The sequence below is a fragment of the Balearica regulorum genome, chromosome 16 (genome assembly GCF_011004875.1).
Source record: "Balearica regulorum gibbericeps isolate bBalReg1 chromosome 16, bBalReg1.pri, whole genome shotgun sequence".
Lineage (NCBI taxonomy): Eukaryota > Metazoa > Chordata > Aves > Gruiformes > Gruidae > Balearica > Balearica regulorum.
In genome coordinates, this window is record NC_046199.1 from 6,489,586 (window position 1) to 6,512,808 (window position 23,223).

The 23,223-nt window shown below is 56.0% G+C and overlaps 1 protein-coding gene across 5 annotated transcripts in view; it reads right to left on the reverse strand.

The window, feature by feature from the left end:
- Positions 1-22,065, reverse strand: part of HNF4A (hepatocyte nuclear factor 4 alpha) — a 37,342-nt gene extending 15,277 nt beyond the window's left edge. The window contains exons 1-2 of one of the 5 annotated variants that reach the window (XM_075768607.1): positions 21,889-22,065; positions 125-299 (exon numbers count right to left, since the gene is read on the reverse strand). In XM_075768607.1, the coding sequence (XP_075624722.1) occupies positions 125-299; positions 21,889-21,937 (224 nt within the window). In that variant the 5' untranslated portion in view covers positions 21,938-22,065. Of the gene's footprint in view, positions 1-124; positions 303-4,071; positions 4,311-13,150; positions 13,508-21,888 lie in introns of those variants that run through there. The other 4 variants (XM_075768608.1, XM_075768606.1, XM_075768605.1 and 1 more) reach the window with 4 other exon arrangements.
- Between the last annotated feature and the right edge of the window lie 1,158 nt (positions 22,066-23,223).

Here is a 23,223-nt window from a genome sequence, read left to right on the forward strand (position 1 = left end):
GGTGGAAGATGCAGGGTGGGTGAAGAGGATGAAGGACCATGCTGCTGCGCTCTGAGGGCTTTGCTGTTCAGCTCCTGGAGACTGTTTCATCTCAGCCACATGACTCTGTCCCCTCTGTCCTTACCTGCAGGAGTACATGTGGTTCTTCCGGACGCTCCTCCTGAAGAAGCCTTTGCAGCCATCGCAGCTGGAAGCCCCGTAATGCTTCCCCGTGGCGCGGTCCCCGCAGATGGCACACAGCGCACTCACCCCAATGCTGTTGGAAGTGTTGAGATTGGCTGCTTCTGATGGAGACGTGTCTGCTTGGGGAAGGACACAGGAAGAAGCAGACAGTGAGACAGACAGCCAACAGTTCCTAACTCAGTTTCCAGTGAGAGACTTGATTTTTGGAGGAACCAGGCAGCTGCAGCCAGGCTGTTTGGCAGGGGCTGGTCAGAGAGGTGTGTAAGGAGTGGTGGGTGCTCCAAGTGTCTTAAGTCATTGCATTTTGTGGGTGCAAAAGCCCCCCCTATGTGCCAGGCTGAGACAGCTCTTCCTAAAGGCCTGACTCCACCAATGCCTTCAGACTAAGCAGAAACCCATTTGTAGGAGTCACAGAGCAGAGCCAAAATTCCCCTGGGATTTGCAGACATTTGGGCTTCAGTAGCATGGCCAGAGAGAGAGCTGGCCCAGAGTTAAAGCTGAGGTATTACAGCTCAGCGTCAGCGGCTGATTTATTACAGAGGTATTTGTGTTATAGCACCAAAAGAGCCCACGATAGCCCTGAGCAGACACTATTAGAGAAACAAGGTGACCAGCTCCCTTTGCTGGAGAGCTTCCCTGCCAGGCATGGAGCTCCAGCCTGCATGACAGTTCTTCAGGAGAACAAGACTTTAAGTGCATAACAAACTCAAATGACTTCAGCTAGGAAACTCATGTGGGCAAACACTGCCTGTGGAAGGAAGGACTGATCAAGCTAACATAGAAATAAAAAAAAAAAAAAAGGGTGATGCTGTGGCGTGGAGGAGGCTGTATGCTGGGTATCTTCCAGACTCTGGTAGCACCACAGCTGAGACCGATGTGCCTTATAGTTCTTACAGGCCAAGGAGGATTGGCACTTGCAGGGCTTTTTTGGGAGGACAGGGAATTGCAGCAGCCTCTGTAGGAAAAGACATCTGAAAGGCTTGAAACCATACAAGCCCTACACTAAAACCCCTCCAGCAAGCCAAACAAACCTCAAGGCTGAAGGGATCAGCCCTTAATTCAGTTGATCTAATTGTCCCCTCCCATGCACATTTTCCTGTATCAGCACAGGCACATTCCCCTGCCTCAGTGCAAATCCCAATTGCAAATGATACCCAGCCATAGAAACCTGCTGAGATTTTAATACCCGCGTCTATTGGTCCCTGGTCTCTGGGTTTGGCAGGGACGCAGTTAACTCTAGCCCCGGGAGGGCCACAGCTGCTCCCACTTGGCACCCAGCAGAAAGGGGGCTGGGTGCTGTAAAAAGGCTGGTCCCGACAGGGCTCTCTTTGGTAGCTGCAGCATGGGTGCTGGGGGAGGCTGAGGCAATGCTGCCTGGGGCAGGGCTACAATTTTAGCATTTATTTTGCAGGGAAAGGGATGTTGCAGCAGGTGTTGCACAGCCTCCTCATGCCATCCCTTGGTATGAGTAACCGAGCAGATCCTGTGATCCCTGGCAGTGAGCTGGCACAGGGAGATCTCCAGCCAGCCCCTTCCCTGGCTCTGGCAGCAGCTTTCATTTCCCTGCCTGCTTTCTGTCTTTCTAATTCTTTGTGCTGCTCCTCTATTTCTTTCCCAAGTCAGTCTGCTGCCTCTCTGTGTCTTTGCTTGGCACACCCTGTCGTGCAGCTGCATTTCCACGTGTGCAAAGCTCCTCTCTCCGCTCCCAAAGCCCTGAGCTCCTTCCAGGCCAGCTCTGGCTGTCCCTCATCCCTGCGAGCAGCTTGCCTCTGCAAACCTCCTTCCTCCAAATGCATCCTGAGGCCTTGGCTAGATGAAGGTCGTCCCAAGAAGGAAAGTTAGATTTCCACTTTCAGCTAAACATAGGACTTGCATGAGAGAGGAAGAGATGATCTGCCTATAATCATGTTACTTGTGTATCTGTGACAGCCCAGATAAATTCCTTTTTAGCAGTACATCATGCTCTAATCAGATGAACATAGAACAGGAAAAATTGGCACTGCTATCAAAGAAATTACAGCATCTTAGTCTAATAGCCAACCGACAATGAAATTATTGCCTAATGGATAATTTTTCAATTAAGTGTATTTTGTAGTGCCAGAAATGTGGGCTTCTGGCTACTGCAGTGAAGTGGATTTAGCAGGATTGATTTGGAGTTAAAGTAAAGAGAGGAAAGAAGAAATCCTACTTAAAATTTGGGATCTCACAGTAGAGACTCATGTTAGGAGGACAGGAGGTCCTCGAGAAGTCCCTAAGCCTCTCTGAACGCGGGATGCATTTGGTCTGTGACAGTGGCAAACTTGGTCACTGCTGAGCGGCCACCTCTGGGCTGGAGCTGCGGAGCTGTGCAGGGCAGGGGCCGAGCTCTCCTGCAGTCCTCAGCCAGAGAAGGAGGCAGAGGTTCTGCAGGCAGAGGTGCAGGCGGTTGCTGGAGTGCCAAAGCAGCCCTGGAGGTGAGACCTGCCCTGGTCTGCAGCCGGGCAGAGGAGGAGGAGGAGAGGTGCTGGTGCCGCCTGACCCAGCTGACTCATCCACCCCGAGGGCGTATTTCCCATTGTGCCCGATCTCCTCATATAAAATTATCGTCTCCCTCTGCTCCGTGAAGCCTTTGGTCTGGGGAGGCCGAGTCACAGCCCCCAGTGCAGGAGCTTCTGCGTGCTGGGTGGAGAGGGGCACGGAGAGGGAGCAAGACCTGGGCTTGTCCCGGAGGATCCAGATGGGCAGAGCTGGAGGGGGCTGCTCTTGGCCCCGAGACCCCTGGGTGGGTAGGACCAGCCCCTGGGAGTGGAGAAGGGGCTGAGAGCCAGGATGGCAGCAGGTTACTGCACAGCAGAGCCACTTCGGCACCACAGTGTCTCATCCGTGACAGAGCAGAGCCATAACCCGGGGAAGACCCACGCAGGCTGTGAGGGGAGAGCCCGCGCTGCCGGCACAGCTCTCCCGGGACAGGGGTGCCCGGCAGCTTCGGTGACTCAGCAGGCAGGAGGAAAGGGCTCGGGGGGCCACTTTCTGCGGTGTGCTTCGTTTAGTCATTAACCTCGTATTTAGAGAGACTTTAGGGGGGACTTGGAGAGGAATCTCCTGTTATCTCTGAGCATTTAATCACCAGGACTCTTTGGTCCCCAAATGGGTGGACCAGTGTTGCAAATCCTGGTGGGTTAAGTGTGACCCTACCCTCCTGAGGGGATGGGAACACTCGTCCATCCTTGCCAGGTCTCCTTGCCCCTCTTCCTGGGGGCTGAGCCTCGCGGCCCCGCAGCACTCCCAGGGAAGGAGATGCCACCCCGCACCCCAGCACCGCACGGGGAAGGGCCATGGCCTCGGGGCAGCTGCGGGGGCAGCGGGGTGATTCACTTTTCGTAGTGATTTCCACCCTTGCTAGGCGCTAAATGGCTTTCTGCTCCGGGAAAATCCAGCATCAGCTGCCGCTGGGGTGGGACTGGCTCTCTGCTCTGGAGCCACGGGCTCGGTGGTGGTGGGGAGCTGTTGGCAGCGTTTCGCTCAGAAACTTTTGGCTGGTGTTTTCTCTTGGTTGGAGTCTGGGGGTGGTGAGACCACCCTGTGCTCAGCCCCAGCCCCGGTCCCTGGGCTGAATGTCCAGCGGGGACCTCTCATTGCACCCTGCTCCTGGTCTGTGCCCGTCCCTGAGGTGTCTGGCCTCCAGGGCACCATCCCACCTGCACCGAGCACAGCATTGCTTCACCACCTCTAATTCTCCCTGGGGGGAAGCAGAAACCCCCCAATTTGCTGCTGGGAGCCCCACGGCCGACACCCCTGCCGTGCCCCAGCCCTCCCGGGAGCATTTCGGCAGCTGCCCCAGGGACTGCTCCTCCTGCGGCCCCCAGCTCATCCCACCACAGTGGAGGGGAGAAGACAGAGGGGACTTACCGTTGCCCATAGCCAGCACCTGCATGTTCTCAAACTCCAGAGTAGTATACGCCGGGTCTAGTGCTGCGCTATAATCTGCCATCTCCATGTCTATTAGGGCTTTGGAAAGGCGCATTATCATCAGCAAACACGGGCCAGATTGTACCGATTCCCTGTCCGAGGCTATTGGCCCTTCTGCCTCCCTCTGCCTTCACTGCGTCCCCTATCTGTTGTCTTTTATTTCAGATATTTCTCTGAAAGGATTTGCTGAGCCTCAAGACCTATAGGCCCAGAGGGGTGGAGGCAGGAGGCAGGGGGTTAATCTTTAATCATCTCACTCACTGCTGAACGCTGCTGAGCTTTGGGTTGGTTTTTTTTTTTTTTTTTTTTTTTGGTGGAGCAGCAGTGATTCTTGTTGACTGTTTATTATTGAATCTCTAGGTGCTTTGCCGATCCCGGCTGCCGGGCGCAGACAGGACCGCAAAAGCGGGCACTCACCACCCAGGCAACACCTTCCCGGGATATTGACCTTGATGCTGAGCTGCCAGTGTAGGTCTTAATTGTACCCGCGGTGGAAAACTTGGAAAAAACCCTGCCGGGAGAACAAGGTTGCTCTTCACTTCTGTCATTGCCTTCCCCTCTCCATTGTTGTTTGCCTTCTCCCTGATCTTCCCTTCTCTCGCTCCCTCCATCCCTCCCACCCCTTTTCCTTCTTCTCCCTCCCGGTCAGAGAAGGTCAGTGCCTGCCTGGCAATTTACACGTTGCTATGCAAAGTAACAACGTATGACTCCTTTTACTTCCCTGTAAACCCAGTTTTACAGGGACTAGATGCTCTATAAACAGATCCCACTCTGCAGCCATGCCGAAACAACGAGTGGGGCCGGGGGGTGGCACAACACCGGCGTTGCTCCTGTCCTGCCGCTGGAGGCACCCTGTGCTGGACACCCCCCCGGCCTTGGGGTCTTAAAATGTCCATTACAACTCAGCAGAGCTTTACTCTGCGGTGGAGTTTCTCCTTCTGCAAATGCAGCCGCCGCCAGCTCGCTGACACCGGCACCGGCGGTGCCACCGCTCGCCCAGACCTGAGGTCCGACCCCGCGGCAGAGCTGCCTGTGCTCTCCTCCTTGCTAGCCTGGGTGCTCCCCTCCCCAGCTGAGCCTGGGCATATCGCTCCTCCACGTTAGACAGGACCAAGACGTTTCAATGTAATTGCAAGATCAACAAGTGGGAATTTAATTGATCACTGAATGGCACCAGCAGAATGGCGCAGGAGAATTAGCAATTAATGGTTCGGTATCAGCTCGCTCTGCATTGAAAACATCCGTATGATTTCACAACCAGCAGCGGGTGACTGAGTCCACACGCTGCTGTTTTGGACACCCAACTGGCTTGTATTTGTTCTTCCCCGGTACCCCAATGCAGCCCTGGCCCCGCTGGCGCCCCGAGCTGCCCTGGCCACGGTGGCATCACTGCCACAACGTGACACCAAGGTCCCTGGCTCCACAACAGCACGTGCCTTTGGGTAGCAGCGCTAGCAGCAATTTGCTATTCCTATTTTAGGAGCATAGAGGATTGTTCAGGCAGCCCTTGCCCCCTCAAAACTATGACCTAGGTAGCATTTCCAAACAGCTCAGTTACCCAAAGGCTACAGGTCTGCAGGAGCAAAGCTGAGCACGGGGAGAGCCCCTGCTTTCTCACTTGGGACTGGTGATAAAGGATCCTTTGCTGCAGGGAAAACAGTCATCCAGTCTGTGCTCCCCAGGGAGAGAGGCCAGAGCTCTCTGCACTCACGTGCTGGTGGCTCTTCCCTTCAGCAGGAGCAGTCCCGAGCAAAAAATGGTTTTAATGACATGCACGCTGGGATGGGGATGTTAAGGTAGAGCATAGCCCCCTCCATGGCCTCGTCCCAGGGACCTCCATCCCAATCCCGGCCGGGTCACGGTGATCCCTTTGATTAGATAAATGCTACAGACACTAGGTCAAATATGTGCAGGATTTGCCACAGCGTCTAGTAAAATATTGTAAAAGCATGGCCCATTTTGCTCTTCTCAGCAAAACAAACCTTTTGCTTAAATAGCCTGCTGAGCAAGGAAGGCTGCAAAGGCCATTTGCTCACCGGGCAGGAAGGATTAAGAGGGCCAGGAATAGAAATTGGAGAGGCAGCATGTGCGGGAGAGCGGCAGATAAGGAGCAGGGAAGTTTGGAGAGCATTAGGTGGCTCATGAGGTCGGGACTGTCAATGGGACGTGGCGCTTCCCGCCCTGGGGTCGTGTTGACTGTTGTTTTCTCACTACCGGTGTCCTGCGTCAGTCACCGGTACCCCCTCCCAAATCCCTTCTCGCAGCGTGGAGGTCGAGGACCAAACCAGCCAAGGACACCGTGCGCTTCCTCTGCCCCAGAGACAGGCTCATGATGGAAACATTTCGGCTGCTCCCTGGGCATAGTCTGCTGCGGGAGACGGATGTGTCCCCGGGGATGTTCTGCCGGGAGAGTCCTTGTATCCCCCCAACATCCCTGCGCGGTGGGCTTTGGGACAGCTTGCCAACGTAGCCATGGCTTGTACTAGCCAGCAGGACCCCAAGGCCCTGCAGCTGTTTTAGGGTGGAGATGTTCAGGTCAGCAGCTGGTTGTGGGGCTGATTCAAACGCTTCTGTCCTACGCATACGATAAAATGTTTTTATTCCAGAGAGAGACAACTCGTAGCTGGCAAACCCCCTCTGGTAGGGGAAGGCTGTTCCCAGACCAGGTGCTCAGGGAAAGTTCAGCTTTCAGGCCCTCTCCTCTCTCCTCCTGTCCCCATTTTCTGTGCCCTCCACCCACCATTTCCTATGCTAGGAGATGGCTGCAAAGGAGACCATGACAGCTCCAGCACATGAAGTGTTCTGCACCAAGCAATTAGTTAATTTTTATCCATTTAGCAGTAAATCCTTTCCCACACTGGCACATCATGACACAAATTCTGCCTTGTCTATAGATCTCTGATGGCAAATTCATCCAAAGCAAAAGAGGATTCCCTGAAAATAAGATCTGTGCTTCTCAGTAAATGAGGATCAGGAATAGACTAATAGAGCGTTCATGATAAGGATGCCATCAGCTACCGTGCTTGCTAGCTCTTCATGTCAAGTGTGCTGAACAGGGTTTTGTAGGTTCAAAGGATAATTGAGGTTGGAAGGCACCTCGGTCTCTCTATTCCAACCTCCCAGCCAGCTGCAAGAGCAGCATGGGTTGCTCAGGGCTTTATGCAGTTGGGTCTTGAACACCTCCAAGGATGGAGACCATACAACCTCTCTAGGCAACTGGTGCTTGACTGTCCTCATGGTGAGTAAGTTTCTCTGTAGACGCTGTCTGAACCTCCCTCATTTCTATTTTTGTGCCTGTTGATCTCCTCCCACCATGCACCCTGTGAGGAGCATGGCCCCATCTTCTCAGTCCCGTGTGTGGGTTATGCTCCTATAGTTCCTGCTAGCCCATTTCTCCAGCCGGCCCTCCAGTGTATCAACTGGACCCCCCCGTCTGGGGTCACCTATGGACTTTCAGAGCATGAGCAGTGGTCAGGCTGCAGCTGGGAGCCTGGGGTCCTCCTGCCCTTTGCTTTTCCCTCTCACAGCTCTGCACTCTCAAGAAAACCCTGGCAGAAATGCCAGTGCCCAGAGCCAGCAGGACCAACCTTGTCCTACATCAGCGATGCCACCACTGCCCCTTGCAGCTCCTGCCATGTGACTCACAGCTCCAAGGCCACTGCGGGGCTGGAGTGGCTTTTCCTTGGCATGCAAGTGAAGCAGAGATGGGCTTGGGTCTGAAACATCTCCAGAGCAGGAGAGCCCCGAACAAGGTCGGGGGTCCTGCTCAGCCCACCACCGTTTCACCAAGCGAGCTGTTGGGGAAGCACGAAGCCGAGTTACAAGACAAAGAACAAAAGTCCCAGGGGAACGTCGCCAGCGTAGTCATCTCCACGCATGCAAAGGTCTCTTCTGCTTTTTTTTTTTCCCCTTTGAAATTTCAAATTCCAGTTTGTGGACAAAGTCCTGCCTATCTGAGAATATAGATCTCCGACCACTGACCAAACTCCACTCCAAGCAGTCCTGAGGGCTGCTCTTCCCCTTGCCCACGGATGCCTCCGCTCACTCCCCAGATCTGCCAGGATTGTGCCGAAACTTTTGCACCGGAGCAGAGTGCTCGTACTTGCACAAAACGGATTTTGCATGTTTCAACCTTAATGTCAGCAGCTCCCTTTCTGCACAAGGAATGGGAAGAACCATCAGGAATAACCAGGTAGGAACCTTATCACCTGCAGTTCATTTGGGCAGCCATTGCAGACAGAAAATGAGAAGGAGAAACAAGGGCTTCCATTGTGCTTATACCAGCAATTTTAGCTCATCATTTAAATTAAGGAAGGGAGAAAAAAAAGACAGCTTCAGAGGGGATGGAAAACGAGGGAACATGAGCTTGTGGAGGCAGAACCACTCCATATGGTTAACTGATAACTCCAATTTGCCTCTTCCCTCTCATCTTTTCTGATTCTCCTGATTAAGCTCAACTTATTCTCATGCTAATCATTTCTTGACCTGTTTATTCTGCATTAAAAAATTAACAGAGAGCAGTTTACTGCATGACTTGCTCACACAGAACTGCGACAGATTAGCGGGCAGGCTTTAAGCCTCTGCGCAGGACTTTTGAGTCTAGCAGCCAGTCTGCACAGCTCGAGGATGAGCTTTTTTCCTGTTTTTAAAGAACAGCTTTTTCTAAAGTCAATATAAATCCCCATCTCTTCATTCCATAAGTATATTTGCTCTGTGGCTATTTCCAAATAGGAAAGATAAAGCCAAGGGCTTGTGTTTTGTCAGACTTTTGTAAACAGGGATATTCATGCCACACCGTCCAACCCCTCTGCCTTCTGCTTCGGCGTGCCGTGACTCCGGAGCAGAGCTGCCAGTGTTAATAAGCAGCTCCAAGGAATTTGGCAGGGGCTGGGGGGCTGCAGGTCAGTGCAGCTGAAACAAGCCCCCGGTTCAAGCGGGGGATCTTTGCCTCCACTCCGGGCAATCATATGACGGACACACAGATGGGGGTCTGCTCCTGTCTCCATCCCCAGCAGCAGCGAGAAGCCTCCAGGAAAACCGATGATTCAGCAGAAGTTGTTTAGGGTCTGTTTGCCCCTTGCCGGCCGCACACAGAATGTCCCTGCCCCGGCAAAACACTTTGTGAACCAGAAAGATCCACCACCTCCATCCTAGGGGGTGGATCAGAAAGATCCAGCCCCGAGAGGCAGGAGGTGACTGCAGCCACGTGCCAGACCCGTGTTCGGGAGGAGGCGCAGGCATTTTATCGTCCTGTTCAACAACAAATCGCTCTTGGTGATTTATTTTCCCCAGCGCTGAAGCGCCTGTTGCTGTGGTTGGGACAGACGCTGTTTGGAGCTGGGGGTGATGCCCAGGACAGGCGATGTCTGAGCAGACCCTGGACATGCTGTCACCGGTCAGCTTGTGACATGCGGTGGCACCCTGGGCTCCCCGGCACAGCTAAGGGTGACAGAGGCAGCTTCACCGCAACCTCTGGCTATTTCTCACCAATGCCAAAATTATCAAAAAGTGGCCAAACCAACCAGAACCGTCCAGGCTCCCAGGCCATAAAATCACCATATGGAGCATCAAGGCAGTTTTTGGACATGGGGAAGAGACATTTCAGAGGAGGTAGCAGACTCTGCTTGAACTCCTCTCCAAAAGCAACATGTGCATTTCAGCCAAAGCTGGGGTGGATGTTAGAGCTGGAGACAATTAATGGAGCTAAAATAAAAGGCTGCTATGCAAAAGCAGTACAGAAAGAACTGCAAACATGGGGACAGACAGACCATTTCAGCATACACTGCTCTAGCGATATGCTAGAGTGCCTTTCATCCCAGAACCAGAAAGGGGTTTATTATTCTGCCTAACAAAGGCTCTGAACACTTGAGGAAGTAATTATTTGTACTCTTGGGAGCTGTTGTTTTGCAAGGACAGTAAGTCTGAGCTGTTCTCAGAAGGTCAGCTGTACTCCGAAACGCCAGTGCATTCGCTGGTGTGTATTTGCAATCGTTGGCTGCACTGCAGCCCTCAAAACCAGCATCTGTCCTCTGGGACACGCAAATCGGCACTTGTGACTCTGGAAATCTGACTGCTGTGTCTTTATGCAAAATCACGCATTGAGCCCAAGACGAAGCGAGGAAAAGGAACTGTTAGATTCATCTTCTTCCATTACACCACAGGCTGCCACTTGGCCAACGCTACCGCTCTCCCCGCTGATCCCACCTGCCCCACCTAAACCCCTACGCTGCGAGCATGGCCTCCACCCAAACCCCAACCCACCGGAGACCCAGACACTTTCCATCAAAACGCTCTCCTGCCTAGTTGGGAGGAAATCCAGAGAAGCTCTGACTTTGCCCACATGCTGTTCCAGATTCGCTGTCTGCGCTGGCAGATGCTCAGCTCGAATCCAACAGTTTAAGTTTAAATGGGGGACAGAAGCCACAGGGGAGCTGCAGCTCTGGAAGGAGTTTGCTGCCCGCAATGAGCACCTACTGCCTTCCGTGCCTCGCCAGCTCACGCGTTCAGTGTGGCAGGGATCTCTGCAGCCTACGTCTGGACCTGCAGAGAACTTGTTTAGCAGGTGGATATGATCCCTTTGGAACTGAAGTAAACTTGCAGCTTCCCAGGAAAAGGATCCCTGCTGAGCTCGCAGTCTGGCAGTCGATTCCCTTCACCCTTGCCAGCTGTTTGCAGGGCATTTAGGTTTCATCAGCTTCATATGTTCATGATATACACACGAAACAGCCCCTGAATCGTTCCAGCTGGTGAAGCAATAGGTTGAAGAGAACAGCCAAAATCAACAAGGGTTACAAAGCAAGTTTTACCTTTTAAAAATTTATTTTATCTTTCTGCAAAGATGGATGCCTCAGCACACCATGCCTGCTAGAAGGGACCTCCAGTCTCTGCTGGGGCTCTCCAGATCAGCCCCTGCTAGGAATTATGGCAAAAGTCTGCAAAGCTGCTGGAGGGAGAGCTACAGTGGGGCAAGGGGGTGGGGGGGACAGTCTGAGCCCATGTACCCTCCCGGAGCAGGGCAAGTCAAGGGCTCTTCAAGGACAAAAAGCATCTTCCTGAATCAGGCAGCCGTGGGCTGCTGTTGCCGCTCTCCTCGTGCCCCGGGCTGGCTGGCAAAGTCAGCCCAGGCTGGGGAGCTGAACTTTGGGGGAGCATCTCAGGAAAAGGCCACCTGCGTGTGATGGGAGGCAGCACGAGGGAGGGGGAAGGCTGCTGAGGGTGGGAGCACTGGTTGGGTCTTAACTGGGAAAGGTAGGCTGGGCACGGGAAAAGAAAAATTAGAGGGATGGCAAGTTAAAATTTGAGAGATTTCTAGTTTCTGGAGTCAGAAGGAAACAAGTTAGTGCAAAATGCTTTTTCTCCACAGGGCGTGCGGAGTGTCTGAATAGTCTGTCTTGTCCCCAATGTCCTCAATTGCCAGAGCACAGCAAGTGCCGGGGGTGACTGGAAGCAAAGCAGTCCCCAGGGGCTCCATGTCCACAGCAGCTTGGCAGCCCTGCGGCCCGTGGCCCCGCCGGCACTCTCCTGTGCAGCACAACCATCCCGTCCGCTGCCGCAGGAGCAAACACGCAGGCAGAAAGCAGGGTACAGGCACACCGGAGGTTTGTTGCACGGGGGGACAGCAAGGGGAGGGGTTCACACGTCTCCGCAGTCCCATAAACCCATTGCCAGGGCACGCAGTGCTGACTGCCTGGCTCCCTGCTAACAAACAACATGGCAAACTGCTAATTAGCCTTTCAGTATTCGACCTATGTCTCCAAGGCAGGATAACACTGTTATTTGTGCCTTTACACTCCTGCAAGGCCCAGTGCCATTGGCCTCCAGTATCATAAAGAAATTAAAATATATTATGACCATAAACTACATCATTTGAGGAAATGAACCATTGCTAGTAAACGTATCATGGGATGCCGAAGCCATGAACTTTTCTAAAAGTCAATCGCCAGCTGATAAAGAGCGCAGGTATTTGCTGGGAGCAGCTCCCAGCATGTGGATCCCAGCGTGGCGCTGGCATGGGGACCTCATCCCATGGGATGGTGGCTCGGGGTGGAGGCTGTCCCAGGAGGCACGAACCCCACCGCCAGCATAAGCCCTGCTTGGGGAGAATTGCTCAAGCAAGAGGAGCCCCAGAGTTTTTGCCGTGCCCCAGGGCTGAGTGGGGGCTGTCGGGGTGTTTTGTGGATGAAGCTCTGCAAAGAGCAGTGGTCCGGGGCTCGGGATGCACCAGACATGTCCGAGTGCCTGCAGACCCCCTGGCAGCACCCGGAGCCCAGCCAGCCTCACCTCTGCGCCAAGGTCCCCGTGGGTGCTGGGGCCGAGGGGCTGAGCACAGAGCTGGCTGGTGAGGGCTGTGCGCTGGAGGGGGCCATGGAGGGGGACCCAAAAAACCTTTCTAGTAAGAGCTTTGTGCAACCAGTAAGGTTTGCATTGAAACTGTTTTTTTTCTTGGTTGCTTTTAAGCTTTCACGACGAGGGCTGGGTAAGCCCGCTGCAGACCTCTGGCTAAGGAGCAGGCAGCAAACAGGACAAGACCTGAGGTTGCACTGCAAGCTGGCAGGATCTGACCCCAGCAGTAATGCCAGACACTGGGAACTGGGCTGAGAACGACCAATTCATTTCCCAAATGGTGCAAGCACTCACCGGGGTGTCTGTGGGATGCCAGCCCGGCTCCGCCACCTCTTCCCCCAGGGAGTCACAGCACCCTCTCCACCGTGCCGCCCACGTTGGGGTGTCTCTCTCTCAAGAGCCCCAGGACCGTGCTTGGGGCCATCAGCCATCACCACCCCCAATCAGGCATGTTCCCTCCAGACAGCCACAGGGCAAAACAGAAACCAGAGACTTGGGGGGTCCCATTAGATGCACCAGCATATGTGGGGACGAGTATATCTCGGCTGCTCCGAAACCCCGCCGGAGCCCCCATGGCGGGGTTGCCCATGCCCTTCATTCACATTCACCTCCGCAGCGCTGGCTACGCAGCTACTTCTCTCCCCTCTGTGAGTACCAGGGGGAGCACGGGGGGTACCTGGTGTTTCCTGGAGCAGGTCGTATCTGCTGCCATTCATCTTCCAGGGGCACTCAGCTCTGCGGGCAGGGCTAGGGGAGTCTTGCCCTCCGACGGGGCCGTCCAGCCGGCAAGCCCCCTGCGGGCAGCGGGGCACGAGCCATGCCTGGAGCGGGCTGCGGTGTGGCGGCAGGGACCCGCTAATCCCTTAATGCTGGTCACAATGAGATTTGATGGGGAGCAGGAGTTTGTGCTGCAGAGCCGAAGGTTTTAAAGGGTTCTGGCTACTACCCTTATAATTCCTGGAGGGGAATTATAAGGTGGCTCCAGGTTTGTGCCCCATTGCCAGTGCCCGCAGCAAAGCCTGCTGCTTTCTGGGCCACCTTTCCGAGGTGCCCTCACCCTGGCCTCTGGCCTGCCGCTGGGTTTCTGCGGGGCAGGGGGTGCCCCACTGCACATGCAGCTCTGGAGGCTGCTCTGGAAAATGTGCCTGGGTGTGTTTAACAGCAGGAGCAGGTCTGACTCCCTCTCCGGGGAGAGGCTGGCTGCTTTCGCTTTAAAGTGTTTCTATATAAATACCCAGAACACTGTATCCTTGAGAAACAACCTTTGTCTCCCCTCCCAGCTGCCATCACGACATGCAGGGCTGGGACAATTGAGAGAGAAGCAGGGTAGCAGGCAGGGAGCTGCCTCATCTTTGGGCAGCCCTGAGCTTTGTGTCCTGCAGAGCCCGGAGAGCATCTCCAATGGTTCAAACCACCCTGGGGACGTCACTGCCAGAGCTCTCCTCTGGCTCCCCGGGTGCCTGCCTGCTCTGTGCCCTCCTCTCCCCATCCTCTCCCAAGGAAAACAGGACCTGGAAAACTCTCAGGGCTGAGATTTCTTAATCGATTATGCACATTGGTGGGGATGTGATTCCTGATGGGGAATCAGGAGCCTCCGTGTCCCAGGCAGCCCGAGATTTTGGCTGGTGCCTTGCACCGCGTCCCCGCCAAGGCAAGCCCAGCAGGAAGAAAAGGGATTTTCCAGCTGCCAGGCTACAAGAAACCCCTCTCTGCCACCGCAGCACTGCACTCTCTGCTTTTTTCGTCGGGAGATGAAGCTGCTGCGACAGTCTCCTGTCGACTCATTTGGCCCCACTCCAGAGGGGAGCGCGGAGGCTGCTGAGCACCGAGATTTTTCTCCTCTGCAGCGAGCATGTGCTGGCATGCGTGGCTCTGCTTAGCCCAGAGGAGGGAAATTAGGCGAGGGATTAGAGTGGCACTTCCCTGGGTTTTCACAGGCACTGAGCAATGAATTGAATGCTGAAAGGGAGAGCTGGGCTCCTTCACAATGCAGCCTGGTGCTGTACGGCAGTGGCCCCGACCAGCGCCGGGAGTGAGTGTGGCCTCACTCAGCCTCTGTGCCCGGAGGAACTGACTGCAGGGCCAAGCCCATCTGAAACACCCATTTCCCTGCACTTTTCTTCCTCCTTGGATGGCTTTTCTCCTGCCAAGCCCGCCTCTGCTTTCACTGTGCCAAGGACAAGAGAGCTTGTTCCTGCCCTCCAGAGATGTCAGACCCCGAGTACCATCTCCAAGGCACGAGTCTGCTGGAGAAAAACCATTCCTAAACCCTTCCCGTCCCGTCTCCATGAGCCTCTGCTCCCGCCCAGTGCTGCCTGGGGTTCATTCGAATTAATCTGGAGAGCGCATGGTTGCCAGCAGCTTCCGGAAGGCTCCCGGTGGGTCGGGGATGGGGAATAACCAGCAGGTCCGTACCTCAGCTCCGTGCCCAGGGAAGAGGGCAGATGCCCAGCATGCCCGCGTGGAGCAGGGACCAGCATCGAGGGCAGGGCTGGGTCTGAACTGTGCGTAACCCCATGACACCTCCCTTCATCCCGCTGTTTCCACACCGGTTTTAACGCCTGTAACAGGGAAACACACCCAGATCAACAGATTTCTCCCAGACGGTGGCAGTCCCTGAGCACACCCCCATGGACGAGCTGCAGGCAGCACCCAGCTCTGCTTCCACCAGGGTGTCCACGTGGTGGCAAAGCCACCACCTCCATCCCACCACCAATTAGTCCTTGAAGGCAGCAGACTCTGGGCAGGGGAGCAGCCAGGGCTGTGGATCTGAAGCCCAGATGTTTGTCCCCTTGTCCCTCCAACCTCCCTATTCCACCCTTCATTTCCCGGTTCTTGCCGATGCCAGGCTCTCTGCACGGGCTCCCCCGGGTGCCCATCGGTGCCTTCGCTGCTTCTCCCTGCCAGGGCACCTCACCCATCCCTGGGGCAGGACCTGATCCTGCTCACAAGCCGCGGTGGCTGCAAGCGAGAGGCCACGCAGTTTGCTGGATGGGGACCTGCAGCACGGGCAGGGTTTTTTTCCATGGGGAGGTTGCTCTTTTACGCCTTCTGCTGAGCCCCCCAGTGTTGCCCTGTCCGTTAACCTGACACCATGCCCAGCCTCGCAGTCCATGGCCAAATTTCCTTGGGTGACGTTAGCACCAGTGAATCCTCCTCCCAGGCTGGGCTGCTGCTTTTCACTGGGAGCAGTGGGATGGACCCTGCCATCCCGATGGATGTGGCGGGGTGGGATGCAGGACTTGTCCAGTCAGCTGGAAGCCATGGGCAGGCTGGTGCGCTGGAGATGAGGAGCAGCAGCAGCTTCTTATCACGGGGCATCAAGGCTTCAGGGACCATGCAGCAAAATGACGAGCATCCCTTGGGAGCAGAAGGGGAGAGAAGTGGCCAAGAGTGTCAGGAGGAGCCGGGCTCTGCAGCCTCCATGAATGACGCTGGGCCATAAACGTGGTGCGGTGGCTGTCATTTATGTGTCAGCAAACACGTCGAGTGGGCTTGACTATTGATTCTGACCGTATAAAAGAGTGTTGTGCCACTTGTTCAGGTTTGCGCAGGTTTTACGGCTCTTGTTCTGAGAAGTGCCCATGTATTTGGTTTTGCTCCTTCCTTCAGGTCTGTCTGTTGACATTGGCTCTCCTAACCAGAGCGTTGGGCCATGCCAGGAAGCTGAGTGTATGGCTCTCCCTGTGTTTCCCACTTTCCCAGGGGTTATCGCCTGTAAAATCTTGCACACACCCATGGCTGGTACAGGTTTCTGGTGCGGAGGCAGGTGAAAGGTGCCTACTGGTCCCACATTGGTGGGTTCGGGTGCCCCACGCTCAGTGGCAGGAGCTGTGCCACCCATCCTGATAGAGGAGTTTTAGGGTGGACGGGCAATGCCATGGGGAAAGTGCTGCCATGGGCAGCCTGGGGCGGGATGAGCAAGGTGAGAGATCTGTAGGGCTGTGATGAAAATCAGGATGTCAAACCAGCTTGGCTGTCCAGAGAGGGAGAAGGTGTTAGAGCTCCCAGAGCATCACCACAGAGGGGATGGCCCATGCATGGTGACCCATGGCAGGAGGCCTGCAGTATTCCTGTTCTCCACCTCCAGCCCCCTTCCCACCGGGAGATGCCAGCACCAGCTGAGCTCACAGGAACACCTTGGTGCTGGGGGCTCGGAAGGTTTGAGCCCATGGTGGTGGTCCCCATCTGCCCCTTGGCACTGGGGCTCCTGGAACCGTGGGGACGTGGCCAGAGTCCCTCTGGTGGCTGCAGCATTTTGGGATAGAAAGCCTGGTCCAGCCATGCAGAACCCCGGCTTTTTGGAGCTGAGATCCGTCTGCTCCTGAGATGCTGGTGCCTTTGCACATCCGCTCACTCTGCATGGAACTGCTCCTCTCACACCTTGGTGCATCATCCAGAGCCCACTGTTATTTTTTGAGGCATGTATTTCCTGAGCAGATTTGCTGGGTAATTTCTGTTGATGCTCAGGCTGAAGCTTGGACATGAGCCATTCCTGGGAGTAATTGTTTCTGGGACCCAGCTTAGCTTGGAGGTCCCGGTGGGAATGTGGTGCCTCTGCCCAGCGCAGGTGAGCAGACCTGTCAGCCCTGGCTTCACTATACAGCCACTACCTTGAAATTTGCCTTCCATGAAAATTCTGCAACATTTGCTGTTTCCACAAATATTTCTGCCAGGAACCTTGTTTGCGTGAATATTTGAGGAAAGCAAACAGAGAAGGAGCCTGAACACAAACAGTCATGGATTTTTTTTTTTGCAGTCTTTGCCCTATTCTAACCCCGAGCCCGCCAGCAGAGACACTTGCAGGAGCCCCCCCTGCCCAACGTGCCCCTTGGCTCTGCCCTGTGAGCTGCCCTGTCCCCCGCTGCTGGCCCCAGTCCTGCTGCAAATATTGCTGTATTTAAAGGAAAATTGGCCAGACCTTGCTGTCTGCAGAACCACCACCACCACTCACCACCCCTTTGCACTCACTTTAAATAAAATAGTTCTTTAATGCCATTTCAGAAATGTCAGCAGAAGACTAACCGATCGTGTTCCTGCTAAGGGTGACTCGCAGACCTATACCTGCCCTGCAGAGAGCTCGGAATAGCTCGCAGACACTCCTCAAACCTTCCCCAGCCTTGTGCCGCTCTTCTCCCAGAGCTGGAGTTCATTGCCCGCTGATAGCAGCGCTCTGGGCTCACTCCCCCTTATAAAAATACCATCGTGTTTTCAAGCGAAGCCGAAGACGAGGGTGTGCTGCTGGCCTGATAAGCAGTCGGGGTGAGGCGGCTGCCCCGGCGCGGTGGAAGTCGCAGCCCTGCGGGCAGGTGCAGCCGCCCCGCGACACTGAGCAGCATCCCTGCAGCCCCCCTTGGCTCTCCCCCAAGGAAACCTCCACCGAGCACCAGCAAACAGCACTCAGGATCGGACCAAGGCGGCTAAAGCAGTGATTGTCCCTTTTGCATCCTATCTAAATACCGGCGCTTATTCCTGGGTCCAGCAAGACCCTGCTCAGCCGTTTCTTGCCCCGGTAAGTGCTGACCCTGCCAGTACCAGTGTTATGGTGGGGGCTGTGCCGGGTGTCCTAACGCCCGTCGGTCCCCAACAGTCTCCACGCCATGGACACAGAGCACAAGGAGTAAACAGAGATATTAAATAGCAGCTGACATGAGAAATCAAGAGGAAAAAGCTCAGTTTGGGTCATATCTAGGGGAAACCTTTAAAAAATTAGATCTATTTGGCAATGAAAAATAATTGCTTCACAGTGAAAAGTAAAAATACTCAGAAATTCTACCTCCTCTTATGTTCTTCAGCTGAAACTATTCACCACATCTGACCAAAATGCCTGAGCAGCTCTGATGTCTCACATTTTTCAGCTAATTTCCAAAGCTGCTTTACAGGGCTGGCCCCGATCGTGCGCCGGTCCCTGCTGTAATCACCGACCCCAGGGATCCCCAGCTCCGAGAGCTGCTCCCAAAATAAGAGGGAGCGGTGCTGCCTGTGCTGGGATTGAGGGCAATTGCCTGGGTTGTCCCCAGGTCTCATCGGGAGGATAAAGGTGGAGCCAGGGGCTCGTCGCCTCCTCGCTGGCTGGGAGGGGACCGTCCCCTCACCCCCCCTCCATCCCCTACCCTCTCGCACACCCTTTTGCAGCCTCCCCCAGGGATTTAGCACCAGCATGCCCGGAGGAGCGCGTTCCAGCTCACAGCCCCCCCTCAGCAGGTGGTGGTGAGGATGCTGAAGGTGTACCCCAGCCCCACAGCTCCCGGGAGCTGCAGCATCGCCCCCTTCTCACCCAGGGACCCATGCAGGGTGCTGGGGACAGGACACTTTTTTTCACTGCCTGGCAAGGTGTCCTCCAAGTCCTTTACACAAACTACAGGGACTGGAAGCCGATCTTTCCATCCATCAAAGGAAACTCTGACAGTAACCGCATCACCCCGCCGAGGCTGAAGGCTCGTCTGGTAGACCCTGGTGTGTATCTGCCGGCTGAGCCCCGGCGATGCCAGTGCGATGCCAGCTGGGCTGGCCCGTCCTGCCACGGGCCGGGAGCCATCCAGCCATGAGGGCAGTGCTGGTGGGCACGGCTGGGGCTCAGCACCGACACCGCTGCCTGGAACACCCCCAGGGCTTTGCAGGAATAAACTTCCCGGTGACCCTGGGAAGGGTTCAGCCACCACTTTGCATCCGCCCCACGGTGCATCCCAGCTGCTGTGCCCGACCTGCTGCCCAGCCCAGCCCAGCCCAGCCCCAGCCCCGCGGTGCTGCAGGCTCCCGGGGAAGCCAGGCGCTGCCCGGTCCCCCATCCCCTCCAGCCCTTCCTCGCCTCTATTTGGATAACTTTTTCATCCGTTTTATTTATGAGGACTCCCTTCCTTCTGCCAACACTCTGAGTTTCCACTTGCTTTGGTCTGGGAGGCCCGTCTCGCTTTTTTATTCTTATTATTTTTTTCTCTCCCCCTTGCAAGGCCCCAGGCTCGGCAGCCTGGCCCCGTGGCAGGCTCGCAGGCAACGAGTGCTGGCCGGAGCGTGCCTTTGTTTGGCCACGGGACCAGATGGGGAGAGCGGCCGCAGGTGGGATGTGCAGCGATTCTTCCCCAGCCACCCTGTGAGAAAATCAGGATTTAAAAAAACAAAACAAAACAGGAGAAAATTAACAGCGGAAAGATTTGCCTGCCTGTGTTTAAGGTCACCGATGTGCCGGGACTGGCAAGCTGCTGCTCACGTTAGAGCCAGCTACAAGTGAGCAGAAGAACTAAATCATAAGTGATTAAAGAGCTTGTTCAGCTCCTTGGGTTGCATCTGTCAGGCAAAGCCTGTTGCTCGCTGCAGAAATGTGGCTGGTTTTACACCCCGGGGCAAAGCAGGACACAGGCACCCTGGGTTTGGGGGCACCCAGACCCAGCCACCCCGCACTGCTGTGTCTCCCAGGCTGACGGGACATCACTTGAGTCTCTTCTCCTGCAAATGAGGCACAAGGCAGTCGCTGTGAGCTCAGCTCGGTGGGTCAGGAGCCATCTCCCCACCAGCAGCAGAGGGACCAGTGTCCCTTCCTGCACAGCGACTCACTCGGGGCTTCAGCCTGGAAGATGCTCAGCACCCGCTTCTGCCGGGCCAGCCCACAGAGGTGCCCTCGCTCCAGGATCTGACCCTCTGTACATCTCAGAGGCATCAAACCTTCGTTTTATCCGCTTACAAGCAGACTTTGTCATGCAGCATCTTGCACATTTTCCAAGCAGCAGCATCTGGACACAAAACCACAACCTGCACTGAACAGACCAAAAACTCGGCATTTTTCTGAGTCCAGCCTCATGCGAGGCCCTGTCCCGCTGCTGGCTCAGAGCCGCAGGTGATGGGAACTCCTCTAGAGACCTGGCTCCTGCAGGCCCGGCACGTACAAATGAGCGACCCGACAAAAACAGGCTAAAACTCAGCAGTTCATAACTGCTTGACTGCTCCAGCTTGGCCCAGCAACACTATTGCAGACCCTATACAATTCCTACATGTTTCCATTGCAATGGGACGTGGACCCACCAAAAAGTCGATAAGCCGCACATCCCACCATGGCTCACCATGAGGCCATGCGAGACAATATTGAATTGGGTCTGGAGAGTAGAGAAATGCTGGAGGCTGGGGCAAGGAGGGACGGGGCCTCGCAGTGGGCATGCCCAGCACAGGGGCAGGTTAGGGCTGGAGGTGGAGACATGGAGCAAGAGAAGCCACCACCCAGAACGGGACCTTGAGCAAAGCATGAGGAGGTGGCCTGGGAACCGCACAAGTCCTCCTGGGACCTGGCTGCAGCACACGTGGAGGCTGGAGCATGGGCTGGTGGGGCCGTGTATGTGCATGAGTGGGGTGTGGTAAAGGAGAAGAGGAGCAGGATGTGAAAAATACAGCGAGGAGAGCCAAGGTAGCATGATGGAGAGCCATGGGATGTGATGGAGAGTGATGGAGAGACAGAGGAAGTGATGGAGAGCTAAAAGGAAGTGATGGAAAGCCATGGAGTGTGATGGAGAGCCAGAGGAAGTAGTGGAGAACCCTGTAACTGTGAAACCTCGTCTGCTGGAGCCTCACTCCGCACCCCGGCCATGCCCAAGGAACTGGGGTTCCCAGATCACAGGGGGCTGAAGCAGTGCCAGCCCCTCGCCGTGCGGGAAAGCTGCAGCACGGGCATGGTTGGACTCGTCCCAAGGATAACGGCAGGCTGACGACAGCCCGGGCAGGGGACCCGTCCCCCGGTGCCCATGTGTGTTTGTTGGCAGTTGGCACCTGGCACGGCCGAGGAGAGCTGCAGCGCGGGGCTGCCCCGGGGCTGGTACCTGCTGTGCCACGCAGGGAGCACGGGCGCAGGCCTGGCGGACATCATCTCCCTGCGGCCGGGGGTGCCCCCCGATGCTCCGCACCGCAGAGCCTGCAGGCTGCCATTCGTCCGCGCACCACACTCCCTGCTGGGAAACCAGCCGGGCCCCGGCCCTCGGCGAGAGTGGCAGCGCTGGCGGGTGCCTGCTGTGCCCGTTCCCGCAGCCCGGGCGTGCCACGGGCCGCCCGCAGCCTTGGCGTCGGGGCTGGCTGCGCGTCCTAAGGCAGGACGTCACCTCCTTCCTAAACTGCTTCCACTTGTGCTGCGAGCCCTGCAGCAGCCCCTCTGCCAGCAGGTCGGACAGCTCTGCTCCCTCGGGCACGTGCCTCCTTCTTCGAGCCAAGCAGAGTGAAAGAGAGAAAATACATTTATATGTATTTATATGATATAAAAATTAATCGGGGACCCTTTTTCTGCCTCCGTCTCCAGCCTTTGCAGGTGCCTGAGCCGGCGGGGGCCGGGCAGCGCGGCGGAGCCGGGGTGCAGGACCGGGGGCTGCTGCCCGCTCCCAGCCCCGCTTCCCGTGAGCGACGCCGGGGCGGCAGCGCGGGCGATGGAAACGCTGTACTCACCATATGGAGCCTCCATCTTAGCGCTTAGCTGGGTGCTTACATTGACCATGTCTCGCCGGCTACTGCTATGGGGACTTGGGGTGAAAAACCAGAGGAAGTGGAGGAATAAAAAAGAAATCTAAATAAATAAATAAAAATGTCTTTCACTAAGGAACTAGGTGAAGGTAGGAGGGAGCGCGGAGAGGCAGGGCAAGGAAACCTGCCTCTCCTGTTATCTTATTGATTCGCTTAATCAGGGCTAATGTGGGTGGAGATGTTAAATAGTAACCAAGCTCTTATGGAAACCAATCTGCAAGGTGCCGTTGCTGTAGCTATAGTAACTGCTGCCAAGCTAGAAACTCAAACATGGCTTTTACTGGACACTTTTGGGGCTCTCATTTCCACCCGGTGTCAAGGCTGGGGCAGCCGCTGGGCTGGGGTTCACCCCCAGCCGCGGGGGGTACCGGGCAGTACCGGCTCCGGCTCCGCAGTGCTCCGGGTGGTGCTGGTTTTTGTGCCTCCACCCATCCGCGATGGGAAGACCACGGCTGCCTGCGGGCAAGGGGCAAACACTGCGTGGGGGGCCGGGGGCCGGGGGACGTGCCGCGGGGGCTGGCACACGCTGGCACGAGCAGAGCAGAGCCTGGCCGAGGCACAAGGGGCGAAATGCCCCAGCCGTGGGTCAGGGCTTGTCCCCTCGGTGCAAAACTGGAGGGGTCACTTGGGGATGGGCAGCAGCGGGGATGCGGCGATGGGACGCAGGGTGGTACCCTGAGCGCAGGGCCGGGGCACAGGGGAGTTGCAGCTCCTCCATGTCTCCCTCTGCTCCGCAAATCGGGGGGACTTGTGAGGTGCCGCAGCCGCTCGTGGACATCTGTGCTGCCTCCTGGACTGCAGCACCCAGGAGGAGCCCTGGGGACCTCATGGTCCAGGGCGTGCAGATGCGGTCCCCAGCCTTGGGCTAGAGCCCTGTGCCGCTGGCGGCTCCGTGGCAGGAGCAGCCCCTGCTCCCGGGGTGCTGCACTGAGGCGAGCAGGGCCACGTGCAAGAGGTGATGTTGAGGTGACACCAAATATATGGGGAATCCAGAGCCGGAGCTGAAAAAATGATCAGCCAGCAGCACAAGGCCTCCCGTACATCTTGGGAAGGCACCAGGCTGGAGGAGGCACCGAGGGGTCCCTGCCAGTCCCAGAACCCCCCCAGCACCCCAGCTATCGAAACCCTGAAGCCCCAAGGGGACAAAATTAGGGACATCTGCTTCTCTGGATGGAAAGCACATTCCAAGGGATCGTGCATTGCAGGGGGGAGGGAGCAGGCAGGGGGCTGTCGGGACACGCTGGGCTTCAGCACAGGACT